Raw genomic sequence first — 20,623 nt, forward strand, 5'->3', positions numbered from 1 at the left:
GACAGTCCGAATCTAAGAAAGACGGGATTTTTGAGGGTTTGTCTCCCGTCATGCGTCTTGTGTTAGGCCTGTTATTCGGGCACGGTGCATAAAAAACAATTTATCCACGTGAATTCCATCTTCCTAGCACGTGTCCAGCTTGGTACAATGATCCTTAACATAATACGATGATTCGGATGTAACGGGGGTTCTAGCTGCGTAATGTTTTCCTTCGGATACACTACAAACATTTACACATACACATGCTGACGCGCGGGTCGCGGGTAAGTACAGTCGCGCTTGACTATCGGACAACACTGTGAAACGAAATTATACTGATTGACTGAAATCAGCTGACTTTCGGTACAGACGCGCACTGATACTCGAATTTTCTAATATTCCTTCACATCCTGTATCAATGCGATTTCAATAGCATTTCTAAAATGAATGATACAGCAATTTCGTTACACTCGCTTATAAATCTATTTTTTCCTGTTCATCAACGAGAATTATTCATTTTGCTTCTCTGATCAGCGAAACAGTACGGAAACTTATAACTTATTTACGTGAATCAAATTCGTTCGTATCATATCGTGTCATTGGTCATTATTTTTATTGGAATTTTCAAAGAAATTTTCTTCTATTCAACTATTGCTTCACCATACAAAATGTAGCGATATACATATTGCGTGATAGCGATTAATTTTTATTTCACATATATAAGTATATATACATGTATGCATATATACAAATGTATACATATACGTGTGGGCGTGCGCGCGCGCGTGTGTGTGTATTTGAACTGGAAGAAAGTGTAAATGATTCATATTATCTGTCGAAACGTGTTAAATGTGTTTTCTATTCGAATACGCTTTGTTTCATTACGAAAAAGTAAGTGTGTACGTAATATTCTTTGCATTATCATTTTCTGCATCAAGTACGCACAATTCTTCTATAAATCATGAAAAAGTTCGATCGCGATAAGATTTTTGTAGTTATTGTAATACGCCTGACTAATGAAGTAGTTTTTATATTTACTGTTTCAACATTGTTCAACATATAATATACCTGCCTTTATAGAATTATTTGACGTTCCATAATTTGAAAATTTATTTCGAAGGTAGAATATTTGCAAAGTTTACCAGACTGGCCGAGCCCGAACCAACCAATTTCACATCTATATAGCTAAGGTATTTGTTACTAAGTTCCAATGTATTGGACTCAGTCAAATTGTCATAGAAATTATTCAGTAGCTGATGAAAATTCCATTAAAACATAATTTTCATCTATAGACGTGTTGCAGATAAACAAATTTCTCTACTGATTGACAAAATGGCTTTAACGAATATATTGCTACTCAGCCAGATATCTGGATATATTGTAGCCTTTATTTTATCACTTTGTATTATCATACCTATGGGTCTACATCAAGATGAATTTAGGTATTTGCATCGAGTAAAACAATTAATAATAGTTTATATGTGTGACACGTTGCATTGTAACTTTCTTTTTCAGGGGACATTGCTTATTATTTTCAACAGGAACATGGCAAGAATCTGATGGACAATTTGTTGTAAATTGGGCCTCGCACGCTTATTGTCATTATACGATATTCGTTGGTTTGTTCTTACTTTTGACATCTGCGATACAAATCTATAGATTATCTGTATTAATGTATCGTGGTGAAGACAGCTCTTTCTTGTCTGCCTTCATAGATGTTGTTAGTTCAATAGTTCTAACAACAGTAACGTTAATCGCTGCGATTATTGTCACACTTGGATTCATGACTTGGTGTCAAAATATGACGAAAAGATTTCCATCGTGTGAATTAGCAGCTGGAAATGACATTGATAAAGCTGATGGTATAGATACGTCTGGTTTTCATATAGAATTGGGTGCTGCTCAGTTCGGGACATGGACCAGTTTGTCTATTTGGGTTGGTTTATCAGTTTTTGCAGTCTTAAAATTATTACGCTATCATCAGTTGGAGAATATGAAGGTTTCCATGTATAGAGAAAGGCAAAGATTAATAGAAGCTGCCAGAAGTAATGAAATCCAGGAAGTAAATTAGGAGTATAGGGATATTATGGAAATATTTGAAATATAAGAATATAAAAATGCCAATGTCCCGACTATATTGAAGCTTTCTTTGAAGAAATGTTTGTACACTGTAAAACTTTATCACTTTGTTATCAGTTTTACATACTCGCAGTATCTAATTTATAGAATTGATATGGCATAGTTTGATTTATTATATTAAAAGTTAAGTATAAGTTTCTTATGGTTAGTAGAAGTATATGGTAAAATGAGTTTCTCTTTGTTAAAATTATATAAGTTGTTATTTAGTTTATAAATTTTACACATATCAAGACTGGATAAAATTGCGATTTACATGCTTTGCAGTTGGCATAAATATATACTTGTACAACAGTAAGATCATCATTTGTAACTTAACTAACTTATTTCTTTACCTTAAGCAAATATTAAAAATGTAAAGTATTTTCATCATATTGTAGTCTCTGCCACTTGTATATACAGCATATATAATAAGAGTAGGAAAAGCATAATACAACATAGTTTATACATTGCAATTAGTATAGTCACCTTTAATGGAGAAAGATAGTATTGTACATTTTATAAATATATGTGTATATTTATATATAAAAATATCGAGTGTATATATAATATAACGTTAAAAATAACATTACTTAAATATATTTTGTAAATATATATGTAACATATTCTTATAATACATGAATAATATAAGTGTGCATACAAATTTATTATTCTAAGAACTCTAGATCTGCAAATAATAATTCAAGTGACATAACAGAGAGAGTTTAAATGTTCAATACTTCTTTACATATTCCAAGACTATTTCTGCGAGTGCCTATGGGACACCGCCTTTTAGGTGGATCAACTATTATAAATGGTTCGACATCTGCTGGTACACATTCTACGCCAAAAGTAGTTTCATTTACACCCAGTACTCCCTTGGGAGCGCATGGACCACCTATTTTTCTCAGAGGATAACATACATTATTGTATTGTACCAAACCATCTTCTAAGCATGGGTTTTTTACACATCGTGGAGTTGCCTCATTTGCAGGCAATACTACATAATTCTGAGGTGGACAAGGTCCTTGTCTATAAGCCGCATGACAACTGTCGTTTAGAGGAAAATATAAAAATGTAGGTTTACAATCGCATATCCATACACTTTTATTTCCATATCCAGGATAGAGATACATATTTTCAGGACATTGACCTGATGCAACTAACGGCAAACGTTCTGTCATCTAAAAAAGGCAAGTGTATCAAGTATTTTCTATTACTGTGTGCATGACACAAATTAAATTATTATTTAAATGCAATTACCACTCCGCCGGTGCTACTAATAGGAGGTATATCATCATCTTTTGGAAATACAATATCTTGACAGGATATTATATTATTCCATATAACCAATGTAACACAAAGAATTATCCACTTCATATTATCTATACAATAGCACTTAATTGTAAAAATATGAAATTGCAATGAATATTTATTTTTTTTGGAAACAGGTTATTTAAGTTGTAATTTGGTGTGAAAGTTAACTTGCATTATTGAATATTAATGTCTACTGGAGATGCAGATATAACTATACTTTGCTGTACCTAATACAGTGTATGTACTGTTCATTTAATGACCTGGTTGCCCCTGAGATTTCAAGGATTGCCATAGTTGAAAACAAGAGTATTAAAATCATTACCCAATCACTACTGAGTATTAAAATCATTAACCAATAGCTATCTTCAACTCTGTTGGATGTATTGCTATGTAGAGGAAGGAAATTTCCTCTCTGCTACATATATAATTGAATGTAAGGAGTATTACAAATATATAATAAAAATTATTTAACATTATTAATACAATAACGAAGTATATTTTCTATATAATAGAATTCATATTAATGTATCATTAATAAAGGAACAATATGTCTATGTATTGTTCCTCGGTCTTAGAATCCTTAGCTTTTTATTGATTACTATTATCATAATTGTGATTTTCTTGTTCTTCGAAAACATAATTATTGTAAACTGATTTAATATCGGCTGCATTCGATGCAAATATACTCTCCTCAAATTCTGGCCAGGAACGAAATTCTAAATAAAGGTTGTGTATCTGTTCGATGCTCAAATCACGGTATTGAGTGAATAGATTGAAATTCATAGCTATCAGTCGCACACCGCAACCTGGTATTAATTTTCTGAAAGAATTAATTAGTTGCACATATAGTGATTTAATGCGTATCGAATACTTACTATAATTGTAACAACACAATTACTTACTCCATTGAAGGTATCACTCGAACAGTTGGTTTATATAAATTATGTCGAACAAAATACCAAAAGTATAGCAAATCTTCTTTTCCATGAGTCGATATCAGAGTCTTACTTTTTGGTTCTATTTTGACAACATACAAATAGGATAAATCTTCATCGGGTGTATTCTCTTCTACTCTTGTCGGTGAGAGTTTGTGTACATGTTTAGTTAGTTTCTTTTTGATTTTTCCTTTGTTCCATGGTATGAATGCTTTCCTATCTACTTTTCCAAAAACGTGATAATCAAATATTGTTTGAAACATAATACTACTAGATCTTATCACCGAAGAAGTAAATTTCTAAAAAATATACATTAATAGTTAAACATATTGTAAGAAGATTCTATAATTATAATTTTTAAGAAGATTCCATACTAACATTCCATATAGATGGTGGTATAGTAAGATAAAATATAGGTCGCCCATATGACATAAAGCATGATTGAAATACTGTGCTTAATATTAAATGCCTTATGAACGATACCCTGTTTGTTGCACCAATTATTTGCATGCAACTGTCATCGCTCCATTGTTTATGTTGCACATTGTTCAATAGATCATATGTATTCTGAGTGTTATTATTGATATTATCTATATGCATCGACTTCGATATAGTATAAAGATCTGCTTTCTGCAGACTTAATTTATTAGGGAATTCGCTACATAATTTATTTAAAGTATCGGAAAACCTTGTTTCCTTTTCATACATATGAACAAACGGGACACCAATCTCGAGCAATTGCTGGGTTGTAAAACCCAAACCAGGATTCAATTCTATTACATGCGATATGTTTTTTAACAAATCATCTTTGATTAACGAGACAATTTGCGCAGCTACTGTTTTATCAATTAGGTATAAGTCCGTTGAACTTGTACTCACTGATACATACTGTTGTGGAATATTATATGTACGCCCTAGATGAATCCTTTCTATATAGTCAAGGAGAATATTTCTTTTATATGATACGTTTTCGTTTATATGTCGTACCAATTGTGTTGAATTTGTTTGCAGCTTAATTTTTGACAAACTAAGAAAATTATTTTTATTATAAAATTTTCGCAGTAGCAACATAAAGTTACGCGATGATAATAACAAATTTTTCGGCGTCATTCTTGACGTGTTCGATTAATTTTGTACTTTTACTAAAAATATAAAATTCAGATGTTGATAGATGCGCGTAAGGTTAGATTATCAAACATTCTTTTGTAAGTCAAGTATGTATTTCGAATGAATTTATTTTCAATAAATTATATCATATTACACTGTATTATTATTTTTTATATTAGTTAATTCTTTACACTCTACATATATGTATATAAATATGTAAATATATGTAAACCTATTTACGAAATTGTGCCCCCTATGATAAAAAATAAATTGACACACTATATTTACACATATACGAATGAAACGCTAATTTATTTAGTATTTGAAATATTATTTCGTTGTATTATTTTACTATGCAAAATTATTTTGTTCATTGATAGTATACAATATGTTTATTAGTTATCTTCACAATAAATTACACAGAACATGTATATATTTTACTTCGCTATAACATATTATTTACATATATGGTTATTGACACGTTGATTATATTAACTACATTACTAAAACTTTGTAAGTATTCTCTCTTCTAATTACGTATATTTCTTTTGCGTTATTTATTAATATATAAATCGTTTTGTATATGTAAAAGATTTTACTTGTATATATTTATACGAACAGCTGTTTAAATTAGTGAATTGTGTATTGATATTATTATTATTAATGGTATATAATGTCAATTTTTTACAATATAAATTTATATTGTAAGTATATGACATAACGCTTTAAAGAATTATCTATTTTTAATGATTTTATACGAGATATAAAATTAACAAAAATAAACTCAATTACACCGTATAAATTTTTCTTTTCTAAATATATATAGTGATATGAATAATGAATATATAAATAATGAATATCTGCAATATATTCAATACATATTCTATTTAAAGTAGAATTTCAGATTGTATTAGTGATTCATCTTTGAAGTTTCTATTTATTACGATAAGAAATCATTAAAATAACAATATGGAACTTTAAAAAAGTTAATGCTAAAGTTTACGCCTTTCATGTGTAAAGTATTACTTAATAAATACAACCTTGAGAAATGATAGTGTTGTCCTTATAATGTTTTTGTAGCTAGAACCAGAATGAATATATACACAACACATATTGAAAGTGTTCATAAAAGGTATAGTTTCTCTGATCTTTAAATAACAGTGTCAATATCTACTATTGTTAACAGGAAAATTTGAGATATGGCTCAGACCGCATCCTTAATATCACGTATAGTGGCATCTTCTGTATTTGCTACTGTGAAAGCAGGTAAAATTATAAGAGATATTATGAGTCATGGAGGTCTAAATATAGTAGAAAAAGGCAAGAATGATTTACAAACTGAAGCTGATCGTTGTGCTCAAAGGTGTATTATTGCCTCGCTAAGTTCTCAATTCCCAAATGTTACTATTATTGGCGAAGAAGAAGCATCAAACTGTGATGTACCATTCGATTGGATGGTGTCAGAGGTGGATCAAGAAATATTAAAACTGAAAGTACCAGCACATCTGGAAAATATTGATCCTAAAGATGTGTGTGTTTGGGTAGACCCATTAGACGGTATGTATGCGTTTCAATTAACACAAATAAAAAAGACAAATGTTACATATGTATACATAAAAATTAAATAAAATTTCAGGAACATCAGAATATACACAAGGACTTGTAGAACATGTTACAGTCTTAGTAGGAGTGGCAATTGGACAAAAACCAATTGGAGGAGTAATACATCAACCATATTATAAAAATAGTGATAGTAGTATATTGGGACGAACTATATGGGGCATTAATGGTGTAGGATTTGGTGGTTTCTCGCCAGTAGCACCTATAGGTGGAAAGAGAATAATTACGACTTCACGGTAAATTTTGGTTTTACTATCATTAAAGCTGTACTCCATTGAGATTAATAACAACAAATGTTACATACCTTTTCAGTTCGCATTCAAATAGTAATGTTCAAGCAGCTGTGAATGCTTTACATCCTGATGAAATTTTACGTGTTGGCGGTGCAGGGTATAAAGTAAGAATATTTGTAAAATTAATAGACTCAAGTTTATCAGAATGGCTTAACATTTTTATTTTATTATAGGTATTACTTTTATTGGAGGGGAAAGCTCACGCTTGTGTATTTGCAAGTAGAGGTTACAAAAAATGGGACACCTGTGCACCCGAGGCTGTTCTTCGTGCTGTTGGTGGCACTCTAACTGATTGTTTCGGAGAACTTTATTCATATAATGCAGAAACGTTATTATCAAATGAAAAGGGTGTGTTAGCTACTGCTCCTGGTGAGGATCATCAATGGTATTTAAGTCAAATACCAGACGAAGTAAAAGCATTGTTAAAACAGTAATGTATTACATAGTTCGATTTTCATTATGAGCGATCTAACTTATGGGTTTATGCATTTGTATTCAATATATATATAAATATATATATAACAAAGTATTCCAGGATACGGAATTAGAGCAAAACGTTTTTGGGATTATATTCTATAAAGATTTCAGTTCTACACACAATTCAAAACAAATTGAACAATGTCTCTTACGTCTCAACGTTTTAAAATAAATATAAAAATAAAGCAATAAAAGATTAAAAACTTGCAATGTTTACTCAAAATACCAAGACTTTACAATTTTGATTTAAATGTATCGCGTAATGATCGACGTAGTATTTTCCCTGACGCAGTTTTAGGAATACTATCAACGAATTTGATGCCACCCCGAAGTCGTTTATGACTCGATGCGCGTTCTGTAACAGTTTCCATCAGTACAAAATAAAGGTATTCATTTGGCCAATTTTCAATACTTACCATTTACGAATTTAACAATGTCCTCAGTTGTTATGTCAGATCCATCTTGTTTAACTATAAAAGCAGCTGGTAATTCGCCTGCTTCTTCATGTGGTATTCCAATCACTGCTGCATCTTTAACTCCAGGACATGTTAATAGTAATGCTTCTAGTTCAGCTGGTGGAACTTGATATCCTTTGTACTTAATAAGTTCTTTTAAGCGATCTACTACATAGAAATAATGCTGTTCATCGTAATACCCTATATCTCCTGAATGTAACCAGCCATCTTTATCAATTGTAGCTTTTGTAGCTTTCTCGTCGTTGTAATATCCTTTCATTATTACATCTCCTTTGAAATATAATTCTCCAATCTCGTGTGGCCCTAAAGGTTTACTCGATTCGTTCCCATTTATTGGCATTACCTTTGCTAAATATAAATATAATGCAAATATTAAAGCAACATTATGAAAAAAAGTACGTTTATTGTATTACCTGAAATTCCAGGAACTAGTATGCCTACACTTCCATATTTTGCACTATTATTTGGTGATATAAGTACAGCCAGAGTAGTTTCTGTTAATCCATACCCTTGTTTGATGTTTCTCATGTTTAATCTTTTGGCAACTACCTTTGCAATATTTTCTGACAAATGTGCTGCACCACACCTAATCAAATATAAGCAATTACTAATTATTGAAATTTAATAATGGAACTTACTGTTAGAAATAGACTTACCAAATATCCTTAACACTGGATAAATCATATTTATCCACAATAGGATGCTTTGCCAGGAATATCATAAGGGGTGGTACGAGAGTTACATACTCAATTCTATACTTTTCTATAGTTCGTAGAAAGATAGCTTCCTCGAAACGTGATAAAATGACACTCTTATTTCCAAATGCAAGTCTTACGAGAAGTACAGAGAAAGAATATGCATGGAAAAATGGTAACAAAGCTAATGTTATTACATTAGTATTTAAAATCTCAGGTGTTGAAACTGCAAGACATCTTATTACTGCTAATAAATTTTTGTTTGTTAACATTACTCCTTTTGGTAAACCTGTTGTGCCGCTAGAGTATGGAATGACTGCTACATGATCATTATCAACGGGACAAGCATGGAAGTTACTACCAACAATTATGTCTACTATTAAATTTTTCATGCAGGGAAACTTATTATCGTGTGATTCCGTTAACATTATTAGCTTTGGCGACCAGAGTAATTCAGGATAAACTTTGAGCATGTTCATGGCACCAACTTTTGATACAAAAATGTATTTTGGCTTTGTAATGTTTAATGCATATTTTAATTCTCTTTCTGAATAGAGTGGATTCAACGGACTAACAGTAACACCTAGATAAAATGCAGCACACATTGGTATACAAAATTCTGCATTGTTCTCGCTGCATATAGCAATACAATCATTTTTCTTTAATCCCTGTTTATCAAGAACAATTGCCAGCTTCCGACTGTCATCCAAAATCTCCTTAAATGTTTGTTCTTTTCCTGTATGAGCGTCTACCTAAAAGTATTTTTCTTTTTTTAATAAAATTATGGTAATAATTTGTTCGTACAAGGGATAAAGATAACATTTAAATTATTTACTTGTGCCACCCAAGATCTATGAATGCTTAGTTGATTTAAGAGTAATTGTCCTATAGACACATTTTTAAATTGTGGAATTTTATCAGCTGGTCCATGCAAGATATTTTTCTGTTGCATTTTGAAAAAATTTTACTGTACAATTCACTGAAAAAGAACATAATTTTCCATTTTTGTAGTATGAAATTATACAAGTAATTATTTCTGGATAGATTCGAGATATTAATTATCTATGATTAGAGAAACTAACGATTAGATTTTTTATACATAGAATTGTTAGTTGTTATACTGTCGTTTCCTATTTCTAGAAAATGATCAATGGTTTTTTTGTTTAACTAACGAATAAAAATAAATAATTCTTTAAAAGCAACATACCGTCTCAATTTACCCTTAATTATGGGTGTGTTATAATAATATACGCGTGCTACTTATTAGAAGACCGGCAAATTAATGGGGGGGTAGGTATTTCAAGTATTTCATAAAGTACGCAACGTAAATTCTTTCATTTCATAATTGTATGTAACATCGTTTTCAGAACAATCAACACAAACATACCACTTCAAACTTATTTATAATATTATATCTACATTTATTTTACACCATCATAATTTTTATATCATTTTTTTATTTAGAAATTTGAAGCGTCAATGCGTTAGTTGTGGCTCAGACTAGGTATAAGGATAGACCTATCATCCAATATATTTTTGCGGCCCACTTTTCGGGGGCCATGCAACCCCCGTTACTATTTTCATTTCATGCAATTTAGACGAGTTTATGCCAGAATCTTCGTGCCATAAATAAATAAATAAATCTATTTCTGTTCTGGATCGTTGTTTCGCTTGCTGGATTGCTTCATTTGCATGCAAATGGGCGAAATGAAAAGGGTAATGGGGTTACGTGACCCCAAAAAAGTGGGCCACAAAAATACATTGGATGATAGGTCTATCCTTATACCTCGTTGTGGTGCAGATGGGTGCAGACCATTTGGGAGCTCGCCCTCACTCGCCCTCCACAGGCCTAAACAAAAAATTGGCAACATGAGTTAGCCATGTATAAAATAATAAGAATACAGTAAAAATGAACGACTAATAAAATAAAATATATATTACAGTACTGCGCGACTTCTCAATAAACTATAGTATTTTGCCCACATCCGTCATCTGCATAGATGAAGCAAGATAAAGTAATCATGGAACACGACATGTTATCTGAAGCCGGATCAATAAGTATATATAGTCTAAGGTAAAGCTAAAGGTGGCAGCACTGTGCTAGGTGTTTCATATACCGTTAGAGTTTGTGATCTGAGTTTACGTTGTTGTAGATTAAATATGAGTAAACGGTGAAAACAGTTTGTGATCACTGAATTTACAAACACATATTTTGAGAAACGATTAACAAAATAATTGTACACTCCATCAAAAGAGTACGACAAAGTGTGAAACATGGGTGTACCAGCATTTTTTCGATGGTTGAGTAGAAAGTATCCTTCTGTGATTGTCGAATGCATCGAACAAAAGGTAGGTTAGATTGTTTGTTTGGGCGATGAATAATTTATTTATTTTGTTACGGATATCACTTGTACAGGCAAAGCTTATGATTGTTGCAAAGAATTTGCGATTTTTTTAATGTAATGTAATAATTTTAAATAATCATGATGTGTTTCATGGTTTTGTAAACGTTTATTGACAGCTGTATTTGCACTACTGTACTGTGACAAAAATGTGGTAATAATGCGAAGCAATTGTTGCCATGTAATTCAATGTTGAGCATGAAAATGAATGTACATTGTTACACTGAAATGTAAATTTAAGATTTTTTAAACAATATATTCGTTTTCTAGCCTGTAAGTACGAATGGTGTGCGGGTACCTGTAAATTCAGCGGATCCAAACCCAAATGGCGTGGAATTTGATAATCTATATCTTGACATGAATGGTATTATACATCCTTGTACACATCCAGAAGATAAGTAAGTATTGGTCAAATTAATCAGTAGACTGAGGATCTGTATGCAAAATAAAAATATGCTGCATCGATTGCAGGAAGCAGTAATTAAATAAGAGTTCATTTCACTCCTTAATGGTCTTTTCAAGTTGAAAACAATATGACAATATTTTTTCACTGTTTCATACTTCACTCAGTTAATTTCTTCATAAATGCATAAAAATCTGTAGTCTTAACACTTTACCAACTGGTTAAACGTCCTATACATGTCTCACCGGTCATTTGGCTGTAAACATTTCTCTGACACCAGTTTTGTTTCGGCTTAGACAACCGATTCATAGACAACTGGTTGAAAATGTTTTATATAATGAATGATATGATTGCAGACCAGCACCAAAAAATGAGGATGAAATGATGGAAGCTATCTTTGAATGCATTGACCGTTTGTTTCGCATTGTAAGACCTAGGAAGTTGCTTTACATGGCCATTGACGGAGTTGTAAGTGTCTTTCTTTAAACTAAATAGAAAGAATTATTAATTGCGTGTCAGTAACATGATTATACATTCAAGTAATATTTATAGGCACCTAGAGCTAAAATGAATCAACAGAGATCGAGGAGATTTAGGGCATCAAAGGAGACAACTGAAAAAATCAACGAAATTCAAAGAATACGTTCTGAATTGGCATTGAAAGGTGCGACATTGCCACCAGAAAAACCCAAGGAAGATCATTTTGATAGCAACTGTATTACACCGGTCTGTAAAATTGAATTATGATGTATTAAGGTGTTAGAGGAAATCATTTTTTAAATTATTTCAAATTATGGTATTCTTTACAGGGTACTCCTTTTATGGCAAGATTATCAAAATGTTTACATTACTATATTCATGACCGTTTAAATAGTGACCCTGGTTGGAGAAACATAAAGGTGATTTTAAGCGATGCAAATGTACCAGGTGAAGGAGAACATAAGATAATGGATTTTATACGTAAACAGAGAGGTAAATCAAAGTTATTACAAATAGTACAACTTCTTTCTTGCGTGCATATATTAAATGGCTATTTTTTTACAACAGCGCAACCCGATCACGATCCTAACACGCAACACGTTTTGTGCGGAGCAGATGCTGATTTGATTATGTTGGGACTCGCAACGCATGAACCGAATTTTACGATTATTCGTGAAGAATTCAAACCAAATAAACCAAGACCGTGCGACATATGCGGTCAATTGGGTCACGATATGAAAGAATGTACGGGTTCGGAGCCAAATCAGAAAGAGGAAGAGAATGCTTTCGGATCCGAATGCCAGTTCATATTTGTGCGGTTAAACGTACTCAGGGAATACTTAGAGAGAGAGTTGCAAATGCCTAATCTACCATTTAAGTACGATTTTGAACGAGCTATCGATGATTGGGTGTTCATGTGTTTCTTCGTAGGAAATGATTTTCTACCTCACCTCCCATCATTGGAGATTAGAGAGGGGGCAATCGATAGACTTGTTAATTTGTATAAAAAAACAGTATATAAAACAGGAGTGCGTAATATTTGTTCAGTCCAACGATATTCTTTGTTTAAACAATGACATTGCCGATGTTAATAATTTTTTCTTACAGGGTTTTCTAACAGATAGCGGTGACGTGAATTTAGATAGAGTTCAAATGATCATGTCTGACCTCGGCGATGTCGAGGATGAAATTTTTAAGAAGAGACAACAAAATGAATTGGCGTTCAAACAGCGTGAAAAAATCAAGAAGAATCGAATGCAAGCAATCAGTAATTACAAGCCTAAGTGGATTCCTACTGGACAGTTTGCTCCTACGGTATACTTCATTATTGAAAATTTATTCGTGATAATGTTCTTTTAGTATTATTAGTGATATTGTTGAAAATATGTATTTGATGACAGCCATTAGGCGAACGAGTTAAGCCGGTAGAGAATGCACGTTTTGAAGCTTATCAGATGCGTGTCCAAGGTAGAAACTACAGCACTTCCAATGCAGAGAGAGGTTCTAATACAGCTCTGGAGAGTATGATGCGTCCAGAGGTACGGTTGCGCATTTCAATCTTTATTTTGTTGGTGTTTTTACGGATTACTCATGCGCTTTGAATATATTGTAGAAATCATCCACTGGGGCAAAGAAACGTACCGCCGATGAAATGGAAACCGCGTCAGACGATGATCAAGCGCATGACGAAGTAAGGTTGTGGGAAGATGGTTTTAAAGATCGTTATTACGAATCGAAATTTGATGTTTCTCCTGATAATCTGCAATTTAGGTAATACAACTCAAGCACATTAAAATGGGCTATCCTGATCATACCGACACGATTTCATCGACACGTTTAGATCTCCGACGTGAAATGCTTGTCAATGAAATACTTGTGTGAGGTCACGGTAACCCCATTACAACAAATAAATAACCTCAGCAGCCATATTCACGAATAACTTTCGGACTGTTTATACAGAAACAATGTAGCTCTACAATACGTACGGGGTCTGTGTTGGGTTCTACGATATTACTATCAAGGTTGTGCGTCGTGGAAATGGTACTTTCCGTACCATTATGCCCCTTTCGCTAGTGATTTTATTAATATCGGTGGTTTATCGACAGAATTTGAAAAAGGAACAGAACCTGTAAGTTGAAATCAAATTGGTAAACGCATAGAAATAATTGATAAACAATTAATCTCAACTATTGTTGCAGTTCCGTCCCCTAGAACAATTAATGGGCGTGTTCCCAGCAGCAAGTAGCAAACATGTTCCTGCTCCGTGGGCGAAGTTAATGAGTGACCCCGTAAGTTTAATAGAATGTTACGTTACAAAAAAAGTTATACATGTATTATGATATTTAACTAATATTTACGAAATCATTTGCAGAGATCACCGATTATAGACTTCTATCCAGAAGATTTTAAAATAGATCTGAATGGCAAAAAGTTCGCTTGGCAGGGAGTTGCTTTGCTCCCATTCGTGGATGAGAAAAGACTATTTAAGGCTTTGAAACCATACTACGAGAATTTGACAGAAGCAGAAAGTATGAAATTAAGTTCGTAAACTTCGTTAATATACAGTTTTCCCCCACGTTACACGAGACGATAGAAAAACTATTGAAATTTGTTGCTGCTTCACAGCCGAAAGTAAACTGGAATTTTTCATGAGCGAATCTTCGTGTAAAGGCTCGCTTGCTTTAGTTCTGTCGTTCATCGCTTTTTCCCTTGAAGGTTTCCGTATTGTCAGACGAATAGGAGACTGTCAAAATGTGATGGTAGGGGGAAAACACTGTATATTATGTCCGATTCCAGGGTAGTTTTATTTAATGTGTTATTGTTTCGTAGTAAAGCGAAATGTCAGAGGTGACGACCGATTGTATGCTGGACTAGGCAACAACGGTTACAATTTCATCAAAGGACTTTACACGAATCGTGTTGATTTTAACGCAGAAACCTCTGCATGCATCGATGGAATGCGTGGCACGGTGTTGTTAGCAGAAGACTGTATTGGAGATGGTGCCACTTTACCCTCTCCTATAAACGGGCTTCCTGTCCGAAATAATAAAGTGTATTGGTACGCATGCAAACATTTTTAATTATATCATTGCAACTCGGCTTATACTTATCTTTCTGTATTTTAATTTCAGCGTTCGATTCAGAGATCCAAAATATAGCGGCAATTTCATTTTCCCCGCAAAAAGGTTGAAGGGCGCCAGAGAACCACCGAAAGTATTAAAACCGCAAGATTTTGAACAGATGAACCGTAACAGTGACAATTCCTGGAAACCGCAAATCGGTTTTACCCCCGCTACTCAGTCTGCATCTTTGACTGACGCTGGACGTAGAATGCTTGGGTAATTAATTTATGGCAATGTTATTTCACTCCCACCATTTGCAGCCAGTCTTGTATCGTAAATTACTAAAAACAGTGAAAATCGCCGAGTAATAGAATGAAAAGGCAAAAATGGGTTGAAAATCACGGAAGACTGTAATTTTCACAATTTTTAATCGTTTATGACTCATAATCCAATTAACCAATTTATTTAGTTTTCGTTAATTCAGAAAAAGGGTGTTCTGGTTAACTTAATCGCTTGTTCAGAATAAATTTAAACACTGCCGTTCCAGTGTTAGTACAGCCATTAATGTTTGTCATATTTGTTTGCTCGTAGGCATTATACAAACCATAATAGAGTGCCACCTGCGTATCCTTCCGCGTCTGCATCACCAAGTCAATATCCAGAAAGTGCGCATGGTAAGTTATTGCATGTATTTTGATATATCTAAATTATTGTGTGATCATGCAAACCTTTAAGAAATACGTGACGTTATTTGAAAAATATAAGTTGGAAAGGGGTTGGGATTCGAATTAAAAGGGGAGGAAGTTCTTACTCTTAATTCCAGTTGGAACCCCGGATCTTTCAAACAATACCGTGGTTTACGAGAGTCAAATTAGAGTGCACGCGACTCTTCGACATCACCGACGGCATGGAAAAGAAATCATGCAGGGATGTTCATTGTTTTTCCCACCCTGATGGAGGTCGCGCGACCGTTCCACCCCATTGTCCATAAACTTGTTTCGCATTTTGCTTCTCGATCGGTTGGAGGCGTTTTCAGAGCGTCCTTTAGTTCATCGATTCTCCGCATTACAACCAATTCTTACATTTGCATAAATGTCATCTTTTGCTTAGATTTTTTTATAAACATACACATATGCAGTGTGTACAAAAATCGTATGCGACTAAAAAGCATATGACAAAATTTTGAATATATCGCTTTTGTATATTGATATATCGCTTCTTCATATTTTACGGAATAATTAACAGCTGAATATGGAAATAATAGTAATTGCCATATGTTCGTAATACAACATTTATTTTCGATAATAAGAACGAAATGTGACATTGTAAGTGTAGTGCTACAGCAATTTGTTCATCATGATCAAATTTATAAAACATCTGTCATGTATTTTAGTATGGAAACTGTTAATAATTTGAAACAAAATGAACTCGAGACTTCGAATTCGGAAGCAGAAGTGAGTGATATCTTTGATACCTACATTCTACCGTTTGAGCTTGCATAATTTGCATCCGACAGTCAACAACTTGTTCTTATCCGACCGACGTTGACTCCATAAAAAAAATGATTTTGTTTTTTATGCGATTTTAGTCGTGTTTGTCCGAGTAGGGTGAAAAAGGAGGGGGCAATGGGGTTCAGAGGCGGTGACGGGAGCCACGAGTCCGCCGTGTCAGGGGGACGGGGGTTGCTAGAGCCGAGGGGTTCCGGTGTTCGGATTAGCTGCGAGGGTAGTTCGTCACGTAGAGCGTGACTCTGGCCGTTTCGTTGTTTGGCACGTCGAGGCTAGGAACGGTTCCACGGGCTTCGCCCAATTATAAAACAAACGCGGCGCACTCCGTAATTATCCAATTAGCGGATGTTCCACCTCCCGGGCTTTCACGTATCGTCTGTCTGTCTGTCTGTCCCACCCCTGACGCGATCTCCGGCGTGTCTGGGTCTGAATCACAAAGGCGAACGGCGCGCGACTCTATCGCTTTGTGCCAGCGATTCTCGTTACACCGTCGTCGTTGTGCCGTTGTTATTCCCTACCGTCGACGCGTGGCCGTCGTGGCGAACAAACTCGTCTCGTTTTATCGAACGAACGAACGTGCGTCGCGTCGCGTCGGCTAGACACGCTGTCAGTTTTCGAAACTCTCGGCCAGGCTAGGCTCGAGCCTTCCGATATCCGGAAAGATGAATTACGATTTCAGACGGACTTGACACTGTAACTGCCCTCTGCCTCCCTATGGAAGGCGTGACCAACGATCGCGACCAAGAAGTCCGATGCGCGATGGACCCGTAAAAACAAAGCGTCCGTACGCGGACCATGGTGTGTGATTGATTTACCGAGGGGCGTAAACGCCAGGCACACGCGTGCACCATGACTCGTACACGATCGAAATCGTCGACCGTTGCTCGAAATTTTATTTATCGGTCTAAATGAGGATTTTCGAGGGACCGATAAGTGATATCTTGATCCGGACAAGTGCTACACGGATCCGGTTAGGCCCTATGTGGAAACAGTGGGGTTTAACAAGTAGGTACCATCCAAACCGTTAACGTTCACGCTCCAAGATGCTGACGAATTTGTCAAAGTCAAAGTAAACTTTCGTTGCGACTTATTACGTCAAACAGTCGCATCTGTTATATGTATAAGGACAAGGCAAATATTTCTCCAGATTCAAAAATAAATGTCTGTGTTGACGTAATTTTTGTTTCATTTAATTAATTAGTCTAACCTTGGGGAACGTTTGCTGGCCAGTTAACGTGCGAAAATGCCGATGATTCCAAACTAGGGACCAAAAACCGGTATAATTATGATTGGTTCTAAATCTGTGTTGACAAAATTAGCGATTACATTTCTGTAGGGAGTCCTTGCTCTAAATTAGATTTTGACGCGATCGGTAGACTGAAGACGTCGTTCAAAACTGACCCACCTTCTCCGACGCACTGCTAACTGTGTTCAGTTGCAAGCCAGGCCCAGGTCTGATCACTATTGGATGGAATCTCGTAAAGGATCCCCCAGGAACGGGTCAAACACACGTTATAGAGGAAGCCTAGCCTGTCGGTCGGCGAGTAAGCAAGCAAACGCTCCTCGGACCGAAGGGGGTTGAATCGAGGAGGAAGAGGAGTAGATGGAGGAGGACTGTGAGAGTGGAAAGAGGAGAGAGGGGTTGGCCTACGTCCGTTCGTATCTCCGTCCAGATGACAGGTGCAGAGGCCCCTCGTTAGACAAATTAAGCTTCGTTCCTGGCCTCCCGCCTCGACCGATGTCTCTCCGGCCGTCTCTCTACGGCTTTGTCCAACCGTCTCTGTTCCCGGGCCGGCTCTCCCTCTTACTCGTGCTCGCGAGCTCGTTCGGGACTGGTTTCGAGTGGACTGCAAACACTCGTGCAGCAGCAGCAACGCCGACGGAGGCTCGAATCGCGCAGAAACCGGGCGCAAGACGAATGGAGGCTGCTCGAATCGCTACCTAACCTGGCTACCGGTGATACTGAGATCTCGTATTCTGTCCGGGTGGCTTCGCGATCACCGGTGTCGCAAATTAGACTCGGCCAGCGTAAGAATTTTCTTCGCGACGACAAACCCACCGAACTATCTTCCATCTTACTTAGTCGGAGACCCGAAAGAGCTAACTCGTAGTCTCCGAAAAAAACAATTTTCGTAATATTACAAATTTGAAAAAACCTAACATGTTGAACTCCATTTTTAAATATCTGTTTTCGTTTTCTTGTAGCAGATGTTTTAAAATCAGCAGAGAATCCCCACTGTCGCCAAGAGGTCTTATGATTTCAGAATTCATGCTTAGTTACATAGCTTATTACATGTATATCGATCGTCTTAGGTACATAAATTGGGATGAAATGTTCATAACTTCTTTAATAATATTGTTCTAAGTACTGTTAGACGTTACGCGTTTATTGCATATAAAAGTACTTAAACCCTGAGAAGACAAGTTCAAATTGTCAGGAGGGCGCGTACATTCTCCGAGACAAGAAATCATTCTCCATATGATCTGTGATGAATATATCTTGAGAACAAGATGACCACAGGAGAGAAGATCTTGAAGCTACCAAGAAGGCTCGTGAAGGATCCTAGAAGAGATTGATCCTCGAGAAGAAGCGGATTGCGATAATAAAATAGTTTTTTCTCCACCGGTTCGTCTGGTGGACGCTTTGAAGTTCCAGAGCGAAAAGGAATCCACCGCGAGCCATCGAGTGTCTGAAGAGATCGCAAGGACAAGCTCACCTACGCTCTCGAAGATGAATGGATCCTATAGATTAATGGGGGTTGAGGCTATATCGCAGGTAGACATACGCGGGATGAATAGGCGAGGGTGAACGAGCATTTAAAGAAGAGAATCCTCTGTCCGTTCCTCTGTCTCTCCCCTCCTCTCGCGACGGCTTTGTTCCGGCTCTTCTTCGGGATCGAAGGTTTTTCCATGGAAAACACGTGTCCTTGTTACCCGTTCCGACCATAATTACCAAGGCGATTGTCTTCTGCAGGGATAACTCCATCTTAGATGGAGTGGACCTCTTGCGAAATTCTAGCCCACGATAAGAAAACTTTCCTTAAACCGAGAATAAAACCAACGTAAAATGATAATGCATGATTTAAGAATCCTATATCGGAGATAAGCAGGGTTTCATATTAGAAGAGGTCTTTTATTAGGCTACTTTACCCTGCACAAGGGGCATTTTTTCGAAAAAGAAGTTGAAATTTGTTGCACAGTGTTATCGGTGTTCAGAAGAATGAAATATACACCCGTTTGGGTACATGGTGCTCGTGAAAGCACGAGGAAAATAAGAAAGCGATAAGGGACGAAGTTACAAGCGATCTGAGAGCAGAGTCGCACAAAGAACGAGCACAAGCAGAGGGATCTATTATCCCTGTGGATTTTATTGAAATCGAGTCGGGTCTGTAGCTTTCCTTGTTGGTATCTCGAGCTGTTACACTCCTCGACGTCTTTCCGTCACCGGAAAGTCGAAGGTTTCGCGAGCGAGGTTTCTCCGTTCGCCCCTTTCTCGAGGCAAGCGGAGAAGAAGAGGATGAAAAGGGGGTCCGCAGTGGCAGGCCGTGCAAGCGTTCTTCTTTCGAGGCGTCCACGGACCCGTGGAAAACGACTAATGGATGGATAATGACCCGTAATGGATGCGCCGCGGACATTACAGGTAATATCTCGTGAAAGCGACTGGCATTTCCCGCGGTGCGACGGCACCGTGGGACAGCCCGGGAGAAAAGAAGAAGAACACGAGGAGGAGGAGCAGGCAGAGAGTATCCCGCAC

General features: G+C 35.9%; 6 protein-coding genes across 14 annotated transcripts in view; 3 read left to right on the forward strand and 3 right to left on the reverse strand.

The window, feature by feature from the left end:
- Positions 1-109: 109 nt before the first annotated feature.
- LOC143211053 (transmembrane protein 179) lies at positions 110-2,205 on the forward strand. Of its 4 annotated transcripts, none has more exons than XM_076428474.1 (4): positions 110-263; positions 1,100-1,169; positions 1,272-1,421; positions 1,495-2,205. In XM_076428474.1, exons 3-4 carry the CDS (start codon positions 1,312-1,314, stop codon positions 2,048-2,050), a joined length of 666 nt encoding a protein of 221 aa, XP_076284589.1. In that variant the 5' UTR covers positions 110-263; positions 1,100-1,169; positions 1,272-1,311; the 3' UTR covers positions 2,051-2,205. The 4 variants fall into 4 exon arrangements, with proteins under 4 accessions (XP_076284589.1, XP_076284590.1, XP_076284587.1 ...); XM_076428475.1 differs by having other exon boundaries at positions 1,283-1,421; XM_076428472.1 differs by lacking the exon at positions 110-263 and adding an exon at positions 375-870.
- A 614-nt stretch (positions 2,206-2,819) lies between these two features.
- LOC143211054 (uncharacterized) lies at positions 2,820-3,494 on the reverse strand. The gene is made up of 2 exons (XM_076428476.1): positions 3,358-3,494; positions 2,820-3,278 (listed from the first exon to the last, which is right to left on the reverse strand). Exons 1-2 carry the CDS (start codon positions 3,472-3,474, stop codon positions 2,820-2,822), a joined length of 576 nt encoding a protein of 191 aa, XP_076284591.1. The 5' UTR covers positions 3,475-3,494.
- A 380-nt stretch (positions 3,495-3,874) lies between these two features.
- Mttfb2 (mitochondrial transcription factor B2) lies at positions 3,875-5,764 on the reverse strand. 2 transcript variants are annotated; one of them, XM_076428468.1, is made up of 4 exons: positions 5,226-5,363; positions 4,725-5,119; positions 4,314-4,645; positions 3,875-4,231 (listed from the first exon to the last, which is right to left on the reverse strand). In XM_076428468.1, the coding sequence occupies exons 2-4, from the start codon at positions 5,052-5,054 to the stop codon at positions 4,000-4,002; spliced, it is 894 nt and encodes a 297-aa protein (XP_076284583.1). In that variant the 5' UTR covers positions 5,055-5,119; positions 5,226-5,363; the 3' UTR covers positions 3,875-3,999. The 2 variants fall into 2 exon arrangements, with proteins under 2 accessions (XP_076284583.1, XP_076284582.1); XM_076428467.1 differs by having other exon boundaries at positions 4,725-5,764.
- On the forward strand, positions 5,709-8,254 carry LOC143211052 (3'(2'),5'-bisphosphate nucleotidase 1). 3 transcript variants are annotated; one of them, XM_076428469.1, is made up of 5 exons: positions 5,709-5,966; positions 6,640-7,010; positions 7,090-7,309; positions 7,386-7,470; positions 7,540-8,254. In XM_076428469.1, exons 2-5 carry the CDS (start codon positions 6,653-6,655, stop codon positions 7,798-7,800), a joined length of 924 nt encoding a protein of 307 aa, XP_076284584.1. In that variant the 5' UTR covers positions 5,709-5,966; positions 6,640-6,652; the 3' UTR covers positions 7,801-8,254. The 3 variants fall into 3 exon arrangements, with proteins under 3 accessions (XP_076284584.1, XP_076284586.1, XP_076284585.1); XM_076428471.1 differs by lacking the exon at positions 5,709-5,966 and adding an exon at positions 6,079-6,157; XM_076428470.1 differs by lacking the exon at positions 5,709-5,966 and adding an exon at positions 6,407-6,585.
- LOC143211050 (luciferin 4-monooxygenase) lies at positions 7,847-10,523 on the reverse strand. 3 transcript variants are annotated; one of them, XM_076428464.1, is made up of 6 exons: positions 10,222-10,523; positions 9,850-9,993; positions 8,976-9,766; positions 8,733-8,905; positions 8,260-8,667; positions 7,847-8,198 (listed from the first exon to the last, which is right to left on the reverse strand). In XM_076428464.1, exons 2-6 carry the CDS (start codon positions 9,964-9,966, stop codon positions 8,077-8,079), a joined length of 1,611 nt encoding a protein of 536 aa, XP_076284579.1. In that variant the 5' UTR covers positions 9,967-9,993; positions 10,222-10,523; the 3' UTR covers positions 7,847-8,076. The 3 variants fall into 3 exon arrangements, with proteins under 3 accessions (XP_076284579.1, XP_076284580.1, XP_076284581.1); XM_076428465.1 differs by having other exon boundaries at positions 10,402-10,519; XM_076428466.1 differs by lacking the exon at positions 10,222-10,523 and having other exon boundaries at positions 8,976-9,780; positions 9,850-9,988.
- Positions 10,524-11,144: 621 nt separating this feature from the next.
- The window catches only part of Rat1 (5'-3' exoribonuclease 2 Rat1), a 58,874-nt gene continuing 49,395 nt past the window's right edge, over positions 11,145-20,623 (forward strand). The window contains exons 1-15 of the mRNA XM_076426968.1: positions 11,145-11,363; positions 11,687-11,814; positions 12,176-12,287; positions 12,372-12,545; positions 12,629-12,791; positions 12,867-13,327; positions 13,407-13,613; positions 13,700-13,837; positions 13,912-14,069; positions 14,259-14,427; positions 14,498-14,587; positions 14,671-14,827; positions 15,129-15,357; positions 15,431-15,637; positions 15,953-16,035. Coding sequence (XP_076283083.1) covers positions 11,289-11,363; positions 11,687-11,814; positions 12,176-12,287; positions 12,372-12,545; positions 12,629-12,791; positions 12,867-13,327; positions 13,407-13,613; positions 13,700-13,837; positions 13,912-14,069; positions 14,259-14,427; positions 14,498-14,587; positions 14,671-14,827; positions 15,129-15,357; positions 15,431-15,637; positions 15,953-16,035 — 2,551 coding nt within the window. The 5' untranslated portion in view covers positions 11,145-11,288. The remainder of the gene's footprint in view (positions 11,364-11,686; positions 11,815-12,175; positions 12,288-12,371; positions 12,546-12,628; positions 12,792-12,866; positions 13,328-13,406; positions 13,614-13,699; positions 13,838-13,911; positions 14,070-14,258; positions 14,428-14,497; positions 14,588-14,670; positions 14,828-15,128; positions 15,358-15,430; positions 15,638-15,952; positions 16,036-20,623) is intronic.

The sequence above is a fragment of the Lasioglossum baleicum genome, chromosome 7 (genome assembly GCF_051020765.1).
Source record: "Lasioglossum baleicum chromosome 7, iyLasBale1, whole genome shotgun sequence".
In the NCBI taxonomy this organism is placed as follows: domain Eukaryota; kingdom Metazoa; phylum Arthropoda; class Insecta; order Hymenoptera; family Halictidae; genus Lasioglossum; species Lasioglossum baleicum.

What these genes read in the sequence shown, in the direction of transcription:
- LOC143211053 (XM_076428474.1), top strand. Translation starts at nt 1,312, where the DNA reads ATGGCTTTAACGAATATATTGCTACTCAGCCAGATATCTGGATATATT. An exon ending in CTACATCAAGATGAATTTAG is followed by an intron (nt 1,422 to 1,494) that starts GTATTTGCATCG and finishes TTTCTTTTTCAG; the next exon opens with GGGACATTGCTTATTATTTT.
- LOC143211054 (XM_076428476.1), bottom strand. Translation starts at nt 3,474, where the DNA reads ATGAAGTGGATAATTCTTTGTGTTACATTGGTTATATGGAATAATATA. An exon ending in TTAGTAGCACCGGCGGAGTG is followed by an intron (nt 3,279 to 3,357) that starts GTAATTGCATTT and finishes TGCCTTTTTTAG; the next exon opens with ATGACAGAACGTTTGCCGTT.
- Mttfb2 (XM_076428467.1), bottom strand. Translation starts at nt 5,456, where the DNA reads ATGACGCCGAAAAATTTGTTATTATCATCGCGTAACTTTATGTTGCTA. An exon ending in TACCACCATCTATATGGAAT is followed by an intron (nt 4,646 to 4,724) that starts GTTAGTATGGAA and finishes TATATTTTTTAG; the next exon opens with AAATTTACTTCTTCGGTGAT. An exon ending in CGAGTGATACCTTCAATGGA is followed by an intron (nt 4,232 to 4,313) that starts GTAAGTAATTGT and finishes TAATTCTTTCAG; the next exon opens with AAAATTAATACCAGGTTGCG.
- LOC143211052 (XM_076428469.1), top strand. Translation starts at nt 6,653, where the DNA reads ATGGCTCAGACCGCATCCTTAATATCACGTATAGTGGCATCTTCTGTA. An exon ending in TTGGGTAGACCCATTAGACG is followed by an intron (nt 7,011 to 7,089) that starts GTATGTATGCGT and finishes ATAAAATTTCAG; the next exon opens with GAACATCAGAATATACACAA. An exon ending in AGAATAATTACGACTTCACG is followed by an intron (nt 7,310 to 7,385) that starts GTAAATTTTGGT and finishes ATACCTTTTCAG; the next exon opens with TTCGCATTCAAATAGTAATG.
- LOC143211050 (XM_076428464.1), bottom strand. Translation starts at nt 9,966, where the DNA reads ATGCAACAGAAAAATATCTTGCATGGACCAGCTGATAAAATTCCACAA. An exon ending in ATAGATCTTGGGTGGCACAA is followed by an intron (nt 9,767 to 9,849) that starts GTAAATAATTTA and finishes AAATACTTTTAG; the next exon opens with GTAGACGCTCATACAGGAAA. An exon ending in TCCAGTGTTAAGGATATTTG is followed by an intron (nt 8,906 to 8,975) that starts GTAAGTCTATTT and finishes ATATTTGATTAG; the next exon opens with GTGTGGTGCAGCACATTTGT.